Consider the following 21990-nt stretch of genomic DNA (forward strand, 5'->3'; position numbering starts at 1 on the left):
TCTTTGATGGCTGCTAGGATGGCTCTGGACCCTCCAACGTGAAAGGCTTGGGGGGTTACTGAATGCTCCCCCCAGCTATACTAATTCCAGTGAGATCATTTTCCCGACTTGGCAGGGCACCATTCATGCAGTAGTAGCATCAGGCTCTCTACCTGAATTCTCCAGGTCCTTGTAAGCTTCGGCCCAAGACTTGGCCATGTTGGCCAGTGTGTACTCCATGATCTGGATGTCGGTGATGGGGCAGTTGCACTGTGGGAACTCCTCGGCACACTGGCATCTACACTGGCTGTTCTGGCACACGTATTCCCCCTCGCCGTTGCACATGATGTAGCTCAAGGCTGACTGGACAAACTTCTCTTGCAGGTACTGAGGGAAGATGATCTGAAGACCTGTTTGAGAATAGCAAGGAGGGGAAAAGGAAAGGTTAGGAAAGGTGTTTCATTAACAGTTTCGAGAGGTGATGCGTAGGACTCCGAAGCTGCTAGCTTTCTCTTTGTGTAACCAAACTATCTCTGGGCCTGCCTAGACCCACACAGGGCATAACTGGCAAGGCCTCCAGTTGCCTTGCTTCTAGTTAAACTTCTCAGGTCATGACCTTGGCCATCTCTGCACTGCATGCTCTATTCCGTGATATTAGGACTGAAGCTAGAGCCAGATCTGTTAATATACCTTTTCCATTTTGGGAGAAAACCCTTACTGAAAGCACAAGATTGCCGTTTATTTTTCCTTATTTCCTTCTTTTCTTTCCTTTTCCTTTCATCTAATATTTATGAACCTATTTATGAAGCACAAGCCCTGAGCTAGGCACTAGGTCTATAGAGATAAAAAAAGACACGATCTTTGCCCTTGGGAAGTTTATAATATAATCAGCAGGGGTAGACATGGACACACATCATCATAACACAGCTTTATAGACCCAGAGCAGAGTCGGCCATATGAGGTAACTGGACAGCAGAAGGCTGCAAACAGCATTGCTGGGATAGCAGGGAAACGTTTGCAGAGGAGATGATATTTGGGCTGGTTGAAAAGTGAATAAGAGGTCATTATGTAAAAAAGAACAGGAAGCATACTCTAAAGAGAGGGGTAGCAAGAACTAAGACTTAACATGTCTGGGAGTTGCTGGTGAATGAAATGAATTTGATGGGTGGGGTTGCAGTGCTGGAGGAGAACAGGTTTTAGAAAAGGGCAGATGCCAGAGTGCAAAGGTCGTTATTATATACGCTAAGGAACTTGGACTCCATCCTGTGAATAATGGGAATACTTTGGTAGTTTCCTGGGTAAGGATGATAGAAATAGAGTTATATAATTGAACAGGACCACAGTATCACTCACACATACACATAAATATCAGTGGAGAATGGCATCAAATTAAATTAATTATCTCTTCTTTGCTTAAAAATGAAGAAGGCAAAGCCCACCAAGAGAAAATGAGTAGCTCATGGTTATAAGATGAGTACTGTTGACCACACCTCATGATTTTTTCTCTACACTTGACTAATCAAAGTCCAAAGCCAGAGGGCCAATGATGGAGAAGGATTTATCTGGGCACGAGTACTAACTACTCTTGTACCTATGAAATGTCAGCACAGCAGGCCAGCGCCTATGGTGCCCAGAAAAAAGGACAACTCTGGGCTAAATTAATTAATTCAAGCACTTTTGCCTGGGACATTTCTCTCCACCTCATTTGGAGCTGCCAACAGTTTTTGCCACCAGTGCATACTGGGGTAATGGTTTTACAACCCACTGTGTAAAAGAGAACTGTGCTATTTGGATTAAATTTTTTTCTCATTCGTGCTTCAGGGACATCCCTAATCCTACTCATCAGGGATCTTCTGAATAAACTCAGCATTTCTTTCACTCTCGACTTCAAAGTTGTGTTTCTAGATTTTTATCTTTGTTTCTCTTGCTTTCAGATTATTAAAAAAAAAAAACGAAGCCCATCATTTCAACCTGTCTTCGTATGGCAGCTAAAAAAAGACTATTTTCAGAGGGGCCTTGTGAAAAAGAAGACTGTGCTTCTAGTATGCCTTCTGGTAGGAAATCATAACACAGTAGTTAAGAGCTGGGCATTACTAGAGTCAGGCTTCTCTACTGACTACCTAAGTCATCTCAAGTTAGTTAGTCAACCTCTCAAAGGCTCCACTTTCTCTTCTCTAAAATGAAGATACCTTGAGTACCTACATCAGAGGGTTATTGAGAGAGCTAAGTGAAATAATTCTTTAGAATTGTCTAGAACAAGTCCCTGACGCATAGCAAACGAACACATGTGGTTTATTCCTATTTTTGATAATGATGATGACAGGGATGCCATTTCTCTGATTAAAGTTTTTTTTAAAAGTTTCAACAGAAACTTCAGGATAAACAAAGGAACAATAGCTGTGAGTATCTAATCAGAAGAAGAAAATATCTAGAAGGCAGTGTTTGGGTATTTGGAGAGCTTCCACAAAAAAGTGGGGTCTAGAATTATGTGTTTGTTGAACCAGCACTGGTGGGAGGGCTATTCGGAAAGGTGGATCCTTTGTCAACATGCACAGAAGACGTTCTAACAGACAGAGCTGAACAGCCCCGGGGGCGATGATCCATCACAAGGCTGGGTGGGTGAGTGCCACCCCAATGAGCAGAGGGTCCAAATGAGTGAGTCACTGCTCAGAAGGGCTCCTGTACGGAGGGGTATGATGCAAATACCAAAAGATAGAGCAAATCAAATCAAGCAGTAAAGTCCTTCTAAACCAAGTCTCTAATTCTTTCGGAGTATGCATTATTGAGTCACTTTATCTGTATCACCATGTTCACTTCCAAAGCAAAATTTATTTTTAGCTGATCCCAATCCCCTACAGGCATCTAAGTCTATGGATTGGGGTTAAGTTTCTGTTGCTTAAAGAAATTCTACAGACTATACTCTCAGTCCTACTTTTCTAGCTTGCTCATCATTTTCTTTCTCCCCCTTTGTACGGGATAAAATATTCTATTCTTAGTCCCAGCCCAAAAGGAATTTGGGGAGAGCATTTTTCAAAAATTGCATTAAATCATTTCTCCATCTGGCAAGGATACAAAAGGCAGTATTACCTACCCCATGTAACACAACTGAAAACAGATGAAGTTTGGGATTGGGGGGTTTCTGGGAACAGCTGAAACACAAAACTGGTTGCTCTTTAAAAATGGAAACCCAGAACCTGCCAAGCTGTCTCTGAGGCGGAATCTCCTGGGCAAATTTGAAAGAGAATAATGAAGACATAGCAATTAAAAGGCACTTTTCTGCAAAATGTCATTACTGTTTAAAGTTACATAACCATTTTCCAGCAGCGGAGGTTCACATAGCAGTCACCGGCAGTGTCGTCTCCCAATGACCTGTGTCCAACAAAGAGGCCCATTGCTGAGCACCTCCTACATGGGCGCCTGAGTCCTGCTGGCTTCAATGGGAGCCATAAATAATTTGGAGGGGGATTTGGCCTGGGGAACCACAGTTTGAAAGATATACAGCTGCCGGCTGGGGTGGAATCTTCTGTCCCCAGAGTTCCCAAAGATATACACACACACACACACTCACACACACGGAAAGGAAAACTGAGAAAATGAGAGAGAGAAAAAGGCCACCCTTGGTGCCAAGCATATAAATTTGGCCTCACAAAACCCAGGAAGGCAAGAGTTGAAAGTTCCATTTGCACAGCAACTGTCCCAAGCTAAACATATGGAACCTGCAGCCCCAGCCCAGTCTTGTTATACTAAAAAAAAAATCTTGTACTTTAAAATGGAATGTTCTGCTGTTCCACAGTGGGCACGATGTCAATGTGGGAACCCCCATGTCATCTGCCTTCTCTTTTCCTGATTTCTGCCCCATCTTCCTCAGTCCCCTCTCCTGCCTCACTTCAACACGCACGTTGCACGATACCTTTTGTATTTTACGTACAGTCTCTGTGCTGTCACACGAGAGGGTATCTCTATTTCCCTGACCGCGTCCTTTCTCCTCTCCTTATCCTCTCTTCTTTTTTTTCAGGACACACGGGCATCCTGCCCTTTTTCAGTCCCTCTTTTGTGCCAGTCTTATTCTTTCTATAGTCTCTGCACTTGTCCTCCCCTGTGCCTAGAATATTCCTTTTCGAGATCTCTGCCTGGCCCCCTTGTCCTGCCATCCAGACTTGTCCAGACCACCCGAGTTAAAATGTCTCTTCTATTTGCTTCACAGAATTAGTTTCTGAATGAAATTACCTTATTCATTTGTCTTCATTTTTGTTCCATCTCCCCCATTAGACAGTGGGCTTAAGGGGGACAGCCCACTGTCTAATGGGGGAGATGGGCTTTAGGGGGACAGAGGCTTATCTGTCCACGACAAGCCCCCAGGGTGTAACTTAAGACCAAGCCCTGTGGAGGTTTCAGACTCTCATTTGTTGAATGAAAGAAGCATCCCCTTTCTCATCCCAACTGAAGAGAAAGTTGTCCCTAAAACCTTTGAGGCCATTAGAATTGAAGACATGTCCATAGCTCCACAAGACTCAGGACTTGAATCTGGGAATTCGGACTGAACTCTGAAACACTCGCAGGTCCTTCCGCATCTCCAGTGGGTAAGTGTGGAAACTGAGACGAATGCCTGGCTTGGGGCCTCTGTGGTACCTATGGCACAGAGTGGCCCCTGGGAATGTCTTAGCCCCTCTGAAACTCAGTTTTCTTGCCTGTGAAGTTAAAAATCCCAATAACCACCTTCCAGGGCCGTTGAAAAGGGTAAATGAGGGGAGAAAAGGCATAAACAGCAGTTTAGCAAACACCTGACTCTTATGGGCTGAATGTTTGTGCCCCTCCCGCCCCAATTTCATATGGGTGGGAAACCCTAACCCTGCCCCACCTTGTGATGGCATTAAGAGGTGGGGCCTTTGGAAGATGATTAGGTTTAGATGAGGTCATGAAGGTGGGGTCTCCACGATGGGATTAGTGCCCTTATAGTAAGAGGAAGAGACGGGAAGGCATGCATGCTTGCGCTCTCTCGCTCTTCCTCCCTCTCTCTCTCCCTCTCCCCCGCCTTGCCTCCCTGAGCACACACTAAGAAAAGGCCACGTGAGCACACAGTGAGAAAGCAGCTGTCTACAAGCCAGGAATGTGCCTTAATCGGACACTGAATCTGTCGGCACCTTGACCTTAGACTTCCCAGCCTCCAGAATGGTAAGAAATAATGTCTCTTGTTCAAACCACCCAATCTATGGTATTTTGTTATAATTAAGTGTTCAATAAATGTTAGGTTCCTCCATTTACACCCTATTAGAACATAATCCATTACCTGGACCAAACTTGAGCCCTTCTTGGAAAAATCCTTCTTGAGTAGCCCCATTTGGGCTAGTAGGAAACATGCCAAGAGTGCAATTTGTCTTAATAGCATTATAGTAATTATTGTAGGTGCTCATTATTATTGTTCCATTGTTTGTACTTCAATGAATTTTCCTTCCTTCCTTCCTTCCTTCCTTCCTTCCTTCCTTCCTTCCTTCCTTCCTTCCCTCCCTCCCTCCCTCCTTTCCTTCCTTCCCTTCTCTCTTCCATCTATCTTCTTCTTCTCTCCATCTCTCTTTCCTTCTTTCCACACATATTGCTTAAGCTCTACTGGGTGGCAGGCACTGTGCCACAGATACCAGGGTGAATAACGCAGGCAACTCCCTGCCCTCGCTGACCTCACAGTTAAGGAAGGAGACAGACCTGTAAACAAGCTGCTTGGATGCAGTGAGACCAGTGCTTTAGCAGAAGCACAAGATTGCTTGGGGAACACACGGGAAGAATACCTAGCCCAGCATGGAGTAGGGGTGGTCAAAGACTCTCTTGTAGAGGAAGCAGCATTTAGGCTGAGACCCAACGGATTAACAGGAGTTAGGGGATGGGAGATCCACAGGAAGAGTGTTCTAGAAAGTGGAAACAGCATGTGCAAAGGCCTCAGGAAATATTATTCTTTCCAACTAAGAGCCAACTTAGCCATCACCTTTCTTTCTGATTAAGGTTCATCTTTTTTTGTTTGTTCATTTACTTCCAAGTTCCCTAGAGAAGAACAACTTCCGGCACCTCAGAGAAGATCACAACTCTGAAGGGAAGAATGACACAGAGCAGAGATCTGTCAGCTCATTAGAGGAACAGCGCTTCTTACAACAACAAAGGTCAAGGATCCTGGTCTCTTACAGGCAGGGAGTGAACCTGAGATTCAGAAAAAGAAAAGGCGGCTCACTGTGCTTCTGAGTTTCAACCACTGGGGGGCGCTAAAGTAACAGAACTTTCAGGGTAATCTTACATTGGATCCCTGGAGACCTTTGAGGACATTGTCAATATTGCTGTTGTCAATATTGCTGTGTAAAGCAGGCACCTGGTTCAGGTGACTGCTCAGTGAGCTAGGGAACACTTAATGTCTGGAAAAGAGGACACTATCAACAAAAGCCAATCCAACCTTCATCCCTGACCCTGACCCTGCTCCTCTGCTGATAGGACCTCTTAGCCACTTTCTCCTTCCTTCAACAAGCAGTACCTGAGGAACTGCTGGACTAGATGTTTCCTCCCTTCTAAGGACACAGAAGTGCTACCTGGAGATTCAAAACTAAAGTTCAGAATCCAAGAGACAAAAGCCTCAACTGATGATTAAAACAAAGCTGTATGATGTCTGGTAAACAGTAGGTGTTCAATAAATATATTTCAAATATTGAATAAGCCAGTGATCTATTATGAAGATGAAAGAAAATAAGCCTGGGCATGATAATTATGGAAGACTTCGTGATGTGAGTAGGATGTGGGTAGAGTCTTGAGACACGAGCCTGGTCTCAGTAGATAAAGAAGGGCATCCCCAGCGTTCCATGGAGAAGGCATACGCTGCACAAAGTTGGGTCAGTGTGTGCATACCTTGTATCAATCTAAGTCTTGTTCAAGGCAAGAGCTCTATATCTTCCTTTTGTTTCCCTCAGCTTTGTTTTATTTTATTCTATATCCTAATTACCTAATATAGTAATATTTTGATGGATTTGCTCTTTTCTGACCTATTTCATTAAACATTAAATGTACGATCTCTTACAGTGCTAAGAGGAAGAGGGAAAAATACAGGTTCTGTTTTGGTTGAGTATAAATATTTTTCTATCCTGTTCTTGCATCAGAATGTGGCCCCCTGTAGACCTCTCAGAGCCCTACAGGAGTCCCACCTGTTGTCTTGTACCTGCTAAGTTCTGCTTGTCAAATTCTGTCCATTTCTGAAAAGCACGAGGCGAGGAGAAGGACAACAAGGACTGTACCTTTTGCAAAAAGTCAGCCTGACCCCCTTCCTGTGAAAGCCCAGGGATTTCAGACTGGCAGATAAAGGACTTCATGGTTCCAGCAGTCATTCTGAACCTCAGTGTAATGAAGGCGTGCAGGTCAATTACCCATCTGTTTGTGTTTCTATTGCGGTGAATTACAGTATCTATCGCTGACAGCTCATTGGAGTGGAATGGAAATAAGATGATAATTCACAGGGTGAAACTGTGCAGAAAGGGCAAAAAGGCTATGATCTCATTCAGAAGCTCAGCCCTGTCTCCATGAAGGGTCATTTGCACTCCAGGAAATGAAGAAGGGCAGCTACCTGGGGGGAAAAGTGGGTGGGTTCTGGCTCCCCCTTCCTGATAGAATAACCCTGCGGGATCTTGAGGAGTAGACGTGGAACTCTTGGAGGAAAAATACAGGTAAATGATATTCTGCACAATAAAATGAAAACCTTTTTAAACCAGCAGAAGTTTTGAGGGGTGACTGGCAGTATAGAAAGGTGACCCTGTAGGGATGCTCCAAAGAACCTATTAATGAGTATTCGGTGCTCCTCCCTGCAGTGTCCTGCCTTTGAAAAAATTACACACTCCCACCCTCTGAACTCAGACAGGTTCCCGTGACATGTTTTGGTTAATGAAATGTGCAAGTGATGTTTGCAACTTCCAAAACGAAGCTACGAGGACCCACATATGGATCCATCAGATTCTCTTTTCCCATCACCACAAGAACAACAATGTTCCATCTAGAGGCCACTGCTGTTCTCCCGATAAATGCCTTCTTCATTCTGTGAAGCAGAATCCCAAGTGACTTGTGACCATGATGTAGCATCAGTAAGAAATGAGTATTTACATTTGCCAGCCACTGAGATTCAGGGATTGTTTGTTAGCACAACATAACCTAGCCTGTACTGATGGATACAGGAAGTGGCAAACTGGGGCCCCCGGGCCTATTTTCACAAATTAATTCTATTGGAATGCAACCACACAGATTGAAGTATTGTTTACAGCTGCTTTCACATTACAATGGAAGAGATGGATAGTTGCAACAGAGACTGTGTGTGACCCACAAAGCCTAAAATATTTACCATCTGGCTCTTTACAGAAAAAGTTGGCCAGCCAGTGTACTAGTTGATCATGAAGATTCTTTCAACCTTGATTTTCTGAGTCTATTCTGTGCTGGTCTTATTTCAATTATTAAGCAAATAGGTATCTATTAGGTGCCAGGTACTCTTTCAGGCACTGGCGAAAAGGCAAGGAACTAGAAACAAAATCCTTGCTCTCATGGAACTTACCTTTCAGTGAGGCAGACAATCAGAGGAGGATTTAAACTGGCAAAAGGGATTGGGGGCAGGGAGACTTCTAAATGACAGTTTTAACTTTGAAAAAGAGAATACGGTCTAAACTATGAAATCGCTAACGATAAGAAGGCCAAAATACTTTTTTTCTCCAACATAATTTAAAAATTCAATTTCATAAAATTGCAACATGAAGATGCCCTTGAAGCTTTAAGAAGAGGTTGAGTCAATTTAAACCTAAGCTTCTTCATAGAATTCATGATAAAAACCAAATGACACCTCTAAGATTCTGTGTCACCTGATCCCTAGGTCAGCTGATGTCTGCAGATTCTTTTCTCACCTAACTCCCCTTTTTTGCTACATCCTGTACCACTACCACCGCTGTCCCCCAAATGCTCCAAATTCTCTTTGTTCAAATTTTGGCTCCACATCTGATTAATGGCATGACCTTGGGAAGTTAAAACTAAGAGGCTTAACTTCTCTGATTTTCAGTTTCCTCATTAAAGCTTCCTGTGTAGGGTTTTTGTAAAAGTTAAATGAACAATTTTATATCTTGATTGTGGTGGTATCTTGATTACATGATTGGATATGTCTGTCATATTCATAGAACTGTTCACCTCAAAAGGGTGAATTTTTCTGGATGTAAATTATATCTCCATGAATGGGAAAACAAAATCAATTATGTAACCCATGTGAAGCTCTTAGTACATGATAGTTATCCAACTAATGTCATTTCCTGTCCTCACCCTGTTTTCTATTGCTTTCTCTGGAAGCCTTTGACAATCTGAGGCATTCTCTCTGTGGGCAACCAAAGCACCTTGCACATAACTCAAATTCTAGTAGAACACGTATTGCATCATACTATGTGTGTCTATATTCATGTTCCTCCTGGTCTGTGAGCTCCTTGAATGCAAGAGGCAGTACCTCATTCACCTCCCACTTCCTTGTTATCTGGCACATTAGTGGGTACCCAGTAAATGAGTTTGAATGAAGGTGAATTTAAAGAGGATGTGCTTCAGAGAGGACTGTGTTTCTCTGTTCTGGGCTTAGCACAGCCCACCTCTCTAGAGCCATTCCTCATGAGCAGGACCTGTTTCATCTTTCCCAACGTCATAGCTTGAAACCTGAAGCTACTTTAACTTCAGCTCAATAGTGAAGGGGACACGTGCTCAGAAACATCTGAGTGAAAAAAATGCACAAATTGAAAAGACATCCTAAGAGAACAATGATGCTAAAAGGCCTTGACCACTAATTTCAGCACATATTTTGTTTGGGATCCATTGCTACAAATTATGATTCTTGAGAGCTATAACTGCCTTTTCATTCTTTCCATGCTATCAAGCACAATACTAGATCACAGTAGGTGTGTAAAAATAAAACTGTTCAATTCAGCCACTCTTAGGAAAGTCCTTTCACTCACCATGTTATTGAGGCAGGCACTGTACTAGATGTTAGAGATACAGAAATGAATAAGACGGTTTCTGACCTCAGGGGGCTCCAGTTGGGTAGGAGAACAAAATTCATAAATGTACAACTAAAATAAAATATACACACATTTCAGCAAAAAGGAATAAAGAAAAGACCTCTACTTCTGTAAGAGTAGAGGAGTTTGGAATAGTTATTGTGGACAGGATTGAACCCAAGTGAAATTACAGTCCAGCATTTGCCAAGTTGTATAACACGGAATCATAGATCTACAGATGTAACCAAGATCAAATACATTCAGGAAACTCTGTGTATTTAATCCAGCTCTTGAGACTCCTAATACACATTAGCCCAGTTGAGGCACTGAGAAGTCCCGCAGTAAATAAGTGTGGTTTATGTTATTTAATCCAGTGTTTCAGTATTATTGAGCTTTTGCTACATTTCTGTTTCCTAACAAACAGCCTCCAAATCCCAGTGGTTTACAACCACAAAGGTTTATTTCTTGCTCATGTTTCATGCTGGCTGGGCTTTGGCTCTGCATCAGATGTCTTCTTCTTTCGGATCTATACTGAAGGAGTGGCGTCTCTCAGGTATATGCCATTCTCATAACACAGGGAAACAAAAGCCAAGCCAGGCAATGTCTCCTCAAGTGTCTTCTAAGATGAGGCATGCATTATATTCTCTTACATTCCATTGGCCAAAGCAAATCATATGTCCAAGTGCAATGTCAACTAAGTGGGGTGTATACATCTCCCACAGGACAGCATTGCCTGTCACACGCAATGCACTGTTATGTATAATTCTCTCAGGGAAGAGAGAGATGCAATCATGCAGTGTACCACAAAATAAACTTATTTTTCCACCAAAGCTTATTTTTTAAAATTGAATTGCCATATGATCCAGCAACTCCACTCTTAAGGTATATACTCAAAAGAATTGCACAGAAGTATTCAAATAAAAACTTGAACACACTGTTCATAGAAGCAATATTAACAAAAAGGTGAAGACAACCTAAATGTCCATCAACTTATGAATGGATAAACAAAATGTGGTCTATCCACACAATGGAATCTTAACTCAGCCATAAAAGAATGAAGTACTGTTACGTGCTACAACACAGATGAACCCTGAAAACATTCTGTTACATCAAAGATGCCAGAAACACACACAAAAAAACATATTGTATGATTCCAATTATATGAAATGTCCAGAATAGGCAAGTCAATAGAGACAGAAAGAAGATTAGTAGTTGTCTGGGGCTGGAGGGAGTGGGGAATGGGAAATTACTGCTTAATGAATATGGAATTTCCATTTGGGATGGTGAGAAAGTTCTGGAACTAGATAGTGATGACAGTTGCACAACACTGTGAATATACTCAATGCCCCTGAATTGTGGATTTTAAAATGTTTAAAACATTAAACTTTGTGTGATATATATTTTATCACAGTAAAAAATTAAGATTCAAAGCAAACTGATTTGACAGTTCAAATAAATTTAAATTAGTAAATATTTATTGAGCATATACTACAAACTAAACACTGAAATAAGAAGTGAATAATGAATACGTTAAAAAGGATATGATTCTACTTTCAGGGAATTTAATTGCAATTTAGTAGAAATATGAACAATTGTGCACATGAAACAAGGTAGAATGTATCTAGAACACAGTAGAAGTGCATCGAAAGTGCTATATTTGCAGTGCCAAAGAAGAGCTTAATTGTGCCTAAGATGTATTGTGAGGGAAAAAAATAAAGATTGACTTAATAATCTTAAAAAATAAACAGGTACTGTGTTTGAAGAGAGTCAATGTATAAAAATTTCCACGGGTGATTTATTTAGGTTTTGGCCTTCCTGACGCCTGATTTGTGTACAATCAGAGACCAACAAGAAATCAAGTGGGATGTGGTGGTTAAAGTAGGTCAAACTGTCACATTGATCACTGATCAGTCAGGAGTTCCATGCTGCACACTCGGCCACAAGTTTATTGAAAGGTATAGCCCCACGTGACCACATACCAAATGATAAATCTTCTGATATTCCCCCCCCTCAACACCAGCTTATGCTCCATTAGCATTTCCACCTCTTTCTGTACAAGTCTGAGTCTTGAGTCACCAAATTATTCCAGATTTCCCCTGGTCAGAGGCAGCCCTTTTTATAGTCATCTATACCTGGAATGTTGCAAGGCTTTCATAATCGTCTGTTATAAAGGTATTTGATCTTTTCTGGTTCTGGATTCTTTTGAGAGTATGAGAATAGCTATGGAAATGGCACACCTACGCACATCCACAAGTTGGCAAGTAATTTTAGGAAAATCGCAGACTTTCTAAAGTAAATAGCAGAACCTATCAGCACACAGAAAGCGCTATACAACTACTTGCTCCAATAAAAACCATGATTATATGTTCCAGGTTGAGACACAATATGCTACACACTTTAAGAGCACTGGCATTGAGTGGACCTGTGTTCAAATTCTTGCTCTGCTGGCTACAAGAGCGTTACTAACTTCTGTGAGCCTCAATTTGCAAATCTGGAAAATGGGTCTGTGTTGAGGTTTCTGAGAGATGAATATAAAGGAATGAGCTCTATACCTGGCACAAGAGAACTATCCAGGAAATCACAGCTATGATTTTGTATCCGCCCTCTTGGGTTTTAGGTCAGGTGCTTTCAACATATTTTTCAAATAAATGCAGAACCATGACTCCGAGGCAGTGGTGTTTTTATTCCCATTTATTAGAAGATCTAGAGAAGCTCAGAAACTTAACTAGTCCAAGGACTTATCACTATCACATGTGCTCTCGTACACTCCCTATTTGTCCTCTGAGTTTTTTTTCCGCTTTTTTTTTTTTTTTTTTTTTTTTTTTGCGGTACGCGGGCCTCTCACTGTTGTGGTCTCTCCCGTTGCGGAGCACCGGCTCCGGACGCGCAGGCTCAGCAGCCATGGCTCACGGGCCCAGCCGCTCCGCGGCATGTGGGATCTTCCCGGACCGGGGCACCAACCCGTGTCCCCTGCATCGGCAGGCGGACTCTCAACCACTGCGCCACCTGGGAAGCCCTCTGATTGAGTTTTAATTGATATCTTCAATCCACTTCTTAAGAGGAACTTCACTTCTCACAAGGCAGAGAACATGGTGCCCCTTGGCTCATAAAGTAAAACCAATACTTGGAGCCAAGCAGTTGGGTGGAAGTCAGCAATCCCATTTGTCATGAAGGCGCTGCTCTTTTATTCAACAGGCTTTACAGACAGCGCCACAGGAAGACTGAAACACGGATTCCCATCAGTGCCTCCTAGGCCCCGGCTAATCGGCAAGAAGGGCCTTTAGTCGCAAGCAGTTGCCGGTGACCCCGGGCTAATTCTTAATGAGGATTCAGCCCGAAGCTGCTGACTAGAGCAGGCTCTGGCAACAATCACTCCGCCTTCCACTGGGGTCACAAGGCCACGTGGGGTGACGGGGCTTCATGAAAAGAAGGCCTGATGACGTTCCTTCCCCTCTTCCTCGACTACTGCAGTTGGGCAGGGATTTATTCCCATTCTACCCACATCTAGAATGTGTTGTGCTGACTCAAGGCTCCCTGAGAAAAGTAATCATGGATCCCAGGCGGCTAGGAACCAAAACCCGGGGGATCTTGGGAAAGTGACTTCACCCCTTGGGGCCTCAGTTTCTTCATCTATGTAATGGGGAGCATGATCCCTATCTCTTAGTTGGTGGGAGGGATAAACTGGCTCATGGATATAAACACGATATGCCTAAGAAGGAGTAACAGCTCAAAATAACGTACATTTTAAACAGTTCAAATACTCTGTTCCCCTCTCTCTATTAGTTGTTGCAAGATGATTTTAAAAATCATTATCTTCGGGCTTCCCTGGTGGCGCAGTGGTTGAGAGTCCGCCTGCCGATGCAGGGGACGCGGGTTCATGCCCCGGTCCGGGAAGATCCCACATGCCGCGGAGCGGCTGGGCCAGTGAGCCATGGCCCCTGAGCCTGCGCGTCCGAAGCCTGTGCTCCGCAACAGGAGAGGCCCCCGCAGTGACAGGTCCGCGTACCGCAAAAAAAAAAAAATCACTATCTTCACTCCATTTATAATGCCTACGGAGGAAAGGGATTATTGATGCTACTTCTCTTCCTCATCCTCCCTCTGCCTTTCCTCTATTTCCTCCTCTATCCCCTCCCTCCCTTCCTCTCCCTCTCCCCTTCCTCTTTCTCTCCTTCGCCCATCCTTCTAGTTCTCCCCTTTCTCCTGTCCCTGTAACGCCAGTCCTATGCAAAATTTCAGTTCAGCAAATACATATTGAGTCCCAATGTCCACAGCATTCTGTTGAATACAATGAAACACAAAGCTGGCAGAATCCCGTCCTTAACGAGGCCAATCATCAAATCTAATAGAAGAGGTAAAACCCAAATGCAAAAGAACATGTTGCAAGATGAAGTTTTAAAAAATGCTGTACAAGAGGTCTTAAAGAGGCTTCTCAGAAGAGGTGGCATTTGCAGGAGTAAAGGGGCATGACTCTTGCCTGGAAATATGGACACATCCAACGCAACAGCAAAGGCACATGCACTTTGAAGAATGCTATCCATGCAAGAAGGCTCCTAGTATAGAGTAAGCCCTCAGGACACTGTCCTTAGGTTGAACTGGATCCAGCATGCTGGAGAATGAGAATCGTAAGAATTCAGAGAAAGGAGCTCACTATGGGCTGGGTGATTCATTCATTTAATTATTTATCCATTCATTTATAAATTCATTTAACAAATATCTTCTGATCATTCTTCATGCGCCAGGTCCTATACATCATGCTAGAGATCGAGACGGCTCTTACCAGTGAGGAATTTATACTCCAACTGGGGAGTCAGATTAGTAATAGGACGATTACACTATTGCATGACAAATCCTAGGGAAGAAGGTGGGCAGGGTGTCTAACAACCAGGGCAGAAGCATTAAGAGAAGTTTTCCTGGGAGAGGTGAAAGTCCGGAAACTAGAGAGATGATGTACAAAAGTTTGAAGCAATAGAAAACAAAAAAAGATGCCTGTAGTAAAATGTAAGAAATTCCACAGGCCTGGAGTAAGGATATAGTACGTATTGGATGACGGAATACGACAAAGCCAAGAAAATTGGCAAGTGTTTGATTATGAATAGCCTGGTGCCCAGGTCTATTCCTTATACCCATATCGGAGACTGTGAAGGGTTTTAAGCAGGGAAGTGACAGTATTTGATTTGATTTTAAGAAGAGCACACTGGCTGCTTCGATGGGGATGGATCAGCAGAAGTGATCAGAATCAAGAAGGCTGGTTTGACAGTCACTCCAGGGAAGACAGAAATGATGATGGGAGGAGGTGAGCCATGACAGGGGTAAAGAAAGAAGGACTTCTAATAAGGGGATGGATATTAGTGCTGGGTATGGAAAGACAGACTGAACTCAATAAAAGAGAGAGGGGAAGTCATTTAGGGCGTGAAAAGATTCTGAGTTCATGAGTGATAGGAGATAGAGATTGGTCTGGAAGAAGCTGAGGTTTCAAGAAGAGACACAAGGAAAGTAAAGAAGGGGTAAGGAGGAGGAGGAAGAAGGAGGGATGAAAGAAGAAGGAGAAAGAGGAGGAGAAATAATTTAAGAACAACGAGTGAAATGGGCCATTTGAACGTGAATATTAGGAGGAGGCTCTCAAAACACAGCAGAGTCTTGGGTGGCCTCTCTGGAGGTGCAGAGTGTAGATGATGCCTGGAGTCTTGCACCCCATACCCCCTCACTGCCTAGCATCCCATCTTTTCAAGATCTTGACTGTACTTTTGTCCATTTTTCTCTTTCGGAAACTGAGAGTGGGTTAGTGACTTCACTCCTTTTTCACTGAGGAAAACACTACGTGTCATTGAATCTAAGATGCCATTTTTTGTAAAACGTATCATTGTTTTGCATACACTAAGAAAATAAATAACCTGCCAATTAAACTATGACATACCATCAGTTATAAGAAACATTCTAATTTCAGAGATATTACAATCTGAAAAATCTTGTAACACATCTATGAAAAGTGATCAGAAGTAAAGTTTAAGAAAATGGTCCCATTACCACAACTGTGAATTGTACCCACCCCACCTATGGGTCCATAGGTTCTCCTTCCCTTCACTCTGTATGAACTTGCAGGAGCTCTTATCTAAGGCAAATAATTCCAGTCATATACAAGATCCTATTCACTCTTCCCTGCTCAACTATGACCCTAAAATAATCCCTCTTACTCATAGAATCAATGTTTCCCTCTCTGAAGAATAACTCCCATCAGCATATAAAAGCTTTGTTGCTTCTATATTAAAAGAAGAAAAACTCACGCACTCCACGTCACCTTGTGTTGCTTCTATATTAAAAGAGAAGAAAAACTCATGCACTCCATGTCACCTTCTGCTATTGTGCCATTCACTGCGAGATTCCTCCGTAGAGTTTGCTAAACCCCTACCTTCACTTCCTCTCTTCTTTTCTCTTGAACTCACTCTACTCAGGCTTCCACTCCCATAATTCCATTGAAGCATCATTGTTAGGGTCACCCATGACCTCCATGTTGCTAAGCCCACTACTCTGTTCTCATCTTCATCTTACTCATCCTATAAGTGGCGTTTGACACAGTTGACAACGACCTCTGCTTTGGAAAACATTCTTCCCTTGGTTTCCAGGATACCACACTCTCTTGGCTCTCGTCCCACGACACTGCCACCCGCACCCCTGGCCACGTCTTAGCTTCCTTTCCTTGTTCCTCATTAGTATGCCTTTACCCCAACTCTTCGATATTAAATTCCCCATGGCTCAATAACTGGATTCCTTCTTTTCTCTATCTATACTCTCTCCCAAGGTAATCTTGTCCAATCTCGTATCATTAAATATCATCGCTATGCTAATTTATATCTCTGTTCTCTCCCCTGACTTTCCAAATGTCCACTCATCATTGACAATCGAATATATATAAGAGACTTCTCAAACCTAGGTTCGAACCCAATTCCTCATTTCCCATCTGAACGGATCCCTCCCACAGTATTCACCACAGCAGTAAGGCAATGCCATCATTGCTGTCACTCAGGCAAAACTTTGGGAACATCCTCGGCTTCTCTCTTTTTCTCACAAGCATTTTCTCAGTCCACTGCCAACTAATGTCAGCAGTACTTAAAAATATATCCACAATCCAATCACTTCTTACAACCCTCATTGCCACTGTCTTGGTCCAGGCTGCCATTTTCTCTCACCTTGATAAACACTATAGCCTCCAAGCTGGTTTCTGTGTATGTGGTCTTGCCCTCTACAGTTCTTTTCTACATAACAGTCATAGTAATTCACGTAAAATGTAAGTCAGCTCCAGTTACTCCACTGCTTGAATTTCCAGTGGCTTCTCATTTCATTCAGAGTAAAATCTGAAGTCTGTTCCACGGTCTACAAATTTCTAGATGACCTATTCCCAAACTATCTCTCTGATTGTAAAGAAAATATATTTCTTTCTTTACTTGTTTCTTTCTTTCTGCTCCCCCAACACCCACACGCTAAATATAAACTCCAAAATGATTGAGACTTAGCTTATTCACATCTCTACATCCCGCTCTTAAAACGATGTCTGACATATAGGTGATGTTCAATAAATATTGCTAAATGAATAAGTGAATGTGTGAATGAATACATTTCTGGATTATCCCTAGATTTCAGCAAAAGATTTTCCCCGCATCTGTTTCCACTTCAGTGAGCTACAAAGGCAGAGGTCTGCTCTCTGTACATCCATCTCACCAGATGGATACTAGATTAAATTATATGACAATGTCGGTAAAACACTCAATGGGCTTCTTGGAGAAAGAAGGATAAAAATAAGAAGTTACCATTATGCCACTAGCATTATTACAACTAGTTTAGTTCGGTGGTTGCTGCTTTGACTACTAATAGCCTCTGCTCATTTCCATGAGCCTTTCTTCCTCATTTTGAGTCTCCTTCTCCAATCCTCCTCTTTCTGTTTCCTATTTCCCTCCATCTTTGCCCTGTTTTGTGAACCTTTTATGAAACACCACAAAGTGAATGTCATTAGGCTGTCATTCATATCATCCTCAATCTACCCAAATCAGCCTCTGCAGAATCTCACGCCAGCCTCATTCAGAGGCTTTAGGAGGGGAACAGAGGAATACAGAGCAACCCGTTTTGAGAAGGAGAAACTCTGAAGCCAGGTTAAAATTCTGGCTCAATCACTTATTAAGAAACCTCTCTCAGCCTCAGTTTTCTCACCTACAAAATGGGGATGTTATTTATGCCTTCCTTATAGGAATGTTATGAAGATTAAAAATGTAATAAATCCAGTTATACAAAACAAATAAATAAGAGTTAAAATAAAAACAAATACATAAATGTAAATATAATAAAAATAAATTAACACAGTCCCTAGCATTCAAGGAAGTGTTCTATAAATAGTATCTATTATTTCTGGTTCCTCCACCCCTCAGTCCATGCAGTTTCCCTTCTAGCTGGGCTGGATCACCTCCTGATCATTTGTCTCTGCTTTATTCATGTCTTCTCTTTGCAGAGGATGTCAAGATAGAGCACATTATTAAATAAATTTTTAATAGCTGCATATTGTATACACAGAAATGTACACATATAAAGTGTGTATACAGCTGCATGAATTTTCACAAAGTAAACACGTCCATGTGTGGCTACTGTGATCAAGAAACAGAACATTGGGCTTCCCTGGTGGTGCAGTGGTTGAGAGTCCGCCTGCCGATGCAGGGGACACGGATTCGTGCCCCGGTCCGGGAAGATCCCACATGCCGCGGAGCGGCTGGGCCCGTGAGCCATGGCCACTGGGCCTGCGCGTCCGGAGCCTGTGCTCCGCAACGGGAGAGGCCACGACAGTGAGAGGCCCACGTACCACACACACAAAAAAAGAACATTACTAAGACTTCCAGAAACCTCTCTCATCTCTCTTCAGTCACTTCCCCATTCCTCCTCCACAAAGGTTAATGCTCTTTGGAATTCTAAAGCAATGTATTTGTTTTACTGTTTCTGAGCTGTGTAAGAATGGAATCATACAGCATTCCCTCTTTCGTGTCTGGCTTCTGTAACTTAATGTTGCGTTCAAGAGATTCTTCTATATTTTTGCATGAAAGGGTAGTTGATTCTTTCTCATTTCTGTATTGTAGCCCATCATGTGAATGTATGACAAGTTATTTACCCATTTTTTTGTTGATGGGCGTTTGGGGCTATTTCCCTTTGGGGGACTATTTTGAACAAAACTCCTATGAACATTCATGGTTTTTGGTGAACAAAGGTCACATTTCTGTTGGGCATATTCCTAGGAGTTGTAATTGTTAGGTCATAGGGTGAGGACATATTGAGTTTTCAGTAGAAGCTGCCAAAAAGAGTTTTCCAAAGTGATTGTACTAGTTTATTCTCCCAGGAGCAATGCATGTAAGTTCCCAGTGTTCAACATTGTCACTCCTTGATACTGTCAGATTTTTCAGTTGAGCCAGACTGATCGGTGTGTTATGACACTTTTAATTTACATTTTCTGAGGACTAGTAAAGTTAATCACCGTTGCAAATATTTATTAGCCATTTTGATATTCTTGTTTGCGAAGCGCCTGTTCATGCCTTTTACCCATTTTCTTGTCTTTCCGGATTGCCTGCCTTTCTCTTATTGGTTTTAGAGGTTATTTACATATTTTACACATGAGTTCTTTGTCAGATACATTTATCACCAGTATTGCCTTCCACTCTGTAACCTGCATTTTCATTCCATGAATAGCATCTTCTGATAAACAGGAATTCTTAATTTTAAAGTAGTCCAATTTATCAATCTTTTTCTTTTACTTGGTGCTTTATGGATGCTACTGAATAAGTATCAGCCTACCCAAAAGTCATGAGATATTCTTCTGTCTTATATTTAAGAAGTTTTTTTGTTTTACCTTCCACCAGGAGAGTATTTTTTCCTCCTTTCTATGATTCCTCTACCTAGACAGATAGAATGGATTACCTCCTTTTCCACATCTCTGTAATAGTACGCATTACTTTTACTAGCTCTACTATATTACACACTACCTTGAATCATATGTATTTTCCTGTCTGTCGGCTCTATCTTATTCCCACTCTCCATTCACTCAAATACCTAAATCTTTCATGGTCTTTTCACTGAATCCTGGTAGTGACACCTCCTAAGTAACTCCAAAATTGGTCTATTTCTCTCCATCCCAACTGTTGCTTCCATGGTTTCAGTCTGTGACATCTCATCTTCAATACTGCAGTAGCCCTTAACTAACCGGTCACCAACCTCCAAACTACTCCTCTCTAATTATTTGACCACACAGTAGCCAGAGTGATCTTCCAAAACATTAATAATCTCTTCCTGCTACTTTGTTTTTTAAAACCCTTTTATGGTTCCCATTACTCTCAAATTAATATTCAACTCATTAATGTGCTACAGAGGCCTTCTAGGATATGACATATTCTTTTGCCTTTCTCACCATTGATATCTCTGCTTTAATCTCTTAAGATCTTTTCAATTTCCTTGAATGCCATTCACGAGGACTCTGCTCCATAGCTATGTCCCTGCCCCCTTCTCCACTCTTCAGGTCTCATTCTGTGCATCTTTTTATCAAGAAAACTTCCCTGATTCCCTAGTAGGTGAAATCTCCATACTACTGGGTATCAAAGAACCGTCACAATTTTTTTCCATCCAAACTCATTGCACATTATTATTCGTCTAAACCCATGTTTTTTGATAGAGTGTATATTTCCTTGGGGCAAAAAGTATGTCTGTCTTGTTCACCACTGTTTTTTGTGCCTAGCTCAATGACAACATGAGTTCTTGAAAAATATTTGCTGAATCGAGTTGAACTGATGTGTACTCATAGGCCCAGGATCCAGCACTGAATGTGGCACATAGTCAGTCTCGATAAAGGTCTGGCGATTCAGCATCTTCGTAAGCATCAGTATCGACTCAATCACCAACACGGTGGAACGATGATTAAACAGCTTCTGTAACATCCCTACCAAACGTCGCCAACACATAACCCTAGTAACAAGAGAGTCACGACATGCTTCAGCAGGACATTCCGGGTTTGGACATGAATGTGCATTAGAAGGTCTATTTCATACTGAGTTTAAACTGAGATCTAGTTTAAGCCTGGGATCCTTGTAGTTTCCCACATGTAGATCAGGTTTGCCCCATTTTATCCATATTATCGAATTTGACTAACTTTTCTGCAAGACAGCCCTTTAGGTGTCCACAGACACATCCTTCTGCTCTAAGTCCACCTTCATCAGTTATGTATTATAAGACACTCTCCTTCAGTTTCTTGATGTCCCTCTTGAAATGTGCTGCCCACACTTGGACCCAATCCGCCAGGTGTGCTCTGACCAATCTAGAACAGAACAAAGCTGTCATCTCCTCCTTTTGTGTGAATAACATACTGCTAATAATGTAACCAATGGCAGATCTGGGTTTTAGGACTGAGGTTTAGGCTACAGGTGCTTATTGAGAAACGGAATTCAAAATTACATGTGAACATGAATATGTAGAATGAGAAAATTTAGGGACTTAGAAGGTGAGGGAGCCCTGGATCTTAAGCTTCCTTAGCTTCACTGTAAATCAGCTTCTAAATGGCCCTAAGATCTTAATAAATTCCTAGTGAGATCCTGTTAATCCCAACTAACTTACTCTGATTATAACTCACCTCCTACGTGCACAGCAGGGTGACCAGACACAGACCGGAGCCGTACTTTCTGGATTCAAATCCTGCTCTCATCCCACAAGCTCACTGTAGGCATCACAGGAGCTAATATTGAAAATCCTGGTGCACCCAAGGTAGGTCTGTCTTCCTTATTCATTTCTTATCAGGCATTACCAAACTCATCTGTCTACTCTTTTGTCTACTAAAGGGGTGTAGGATTATTCTTCATGTACTTGAGGTTTTGTTTTGTTGGCTTTTGTTTTAATGCTAAACCACTCTCTTGGCCTGAATTTTCCTGATGGATTTTCGTTCATTGCTCCCAAGTGACACTACCAAGCTTGCCCTGTACCA

At 42.2% G+C, this 21990-nt stretch overlaps 1 protein-coding gene across 1 annotated transcript in view; it reads right to left on the reverse strand.

The window, feature by feature from the left end:
* Positions 1–21990, reverse strand: part of BRINP1 (BMP/retinoic acid inducible neural specific 1) — a 183121-nt gene that overhangs the window by 29125 nt on the left and 132006 nt on the right. The window contains exon 6 of the mRNA XM_029203104.1: positions 153–389. Coding sequence (XP_029058937.1) covers positions 153–389 — 237 coding nt within the window. The remainder of the gene's footprint in view (positions 1–152; positions 390–21990) is intronic.

This window comes from Monodon monoceros, unplaced genomic scaffold (genome assembly GCF_005190385.1).
Source record: "Monodon monoceros isolate NGI ecotype Baffin Bay Population unplaced genomic scaffold, NGI_Narwhal_1 Super_Scaffold_5, whole genome shotgun sequence".
NCBI lineage: Eukaryota > Metazoa > Chordata > Mammalia > Artiodactyla > Monodontidae > Monodon > Monodon monoceros.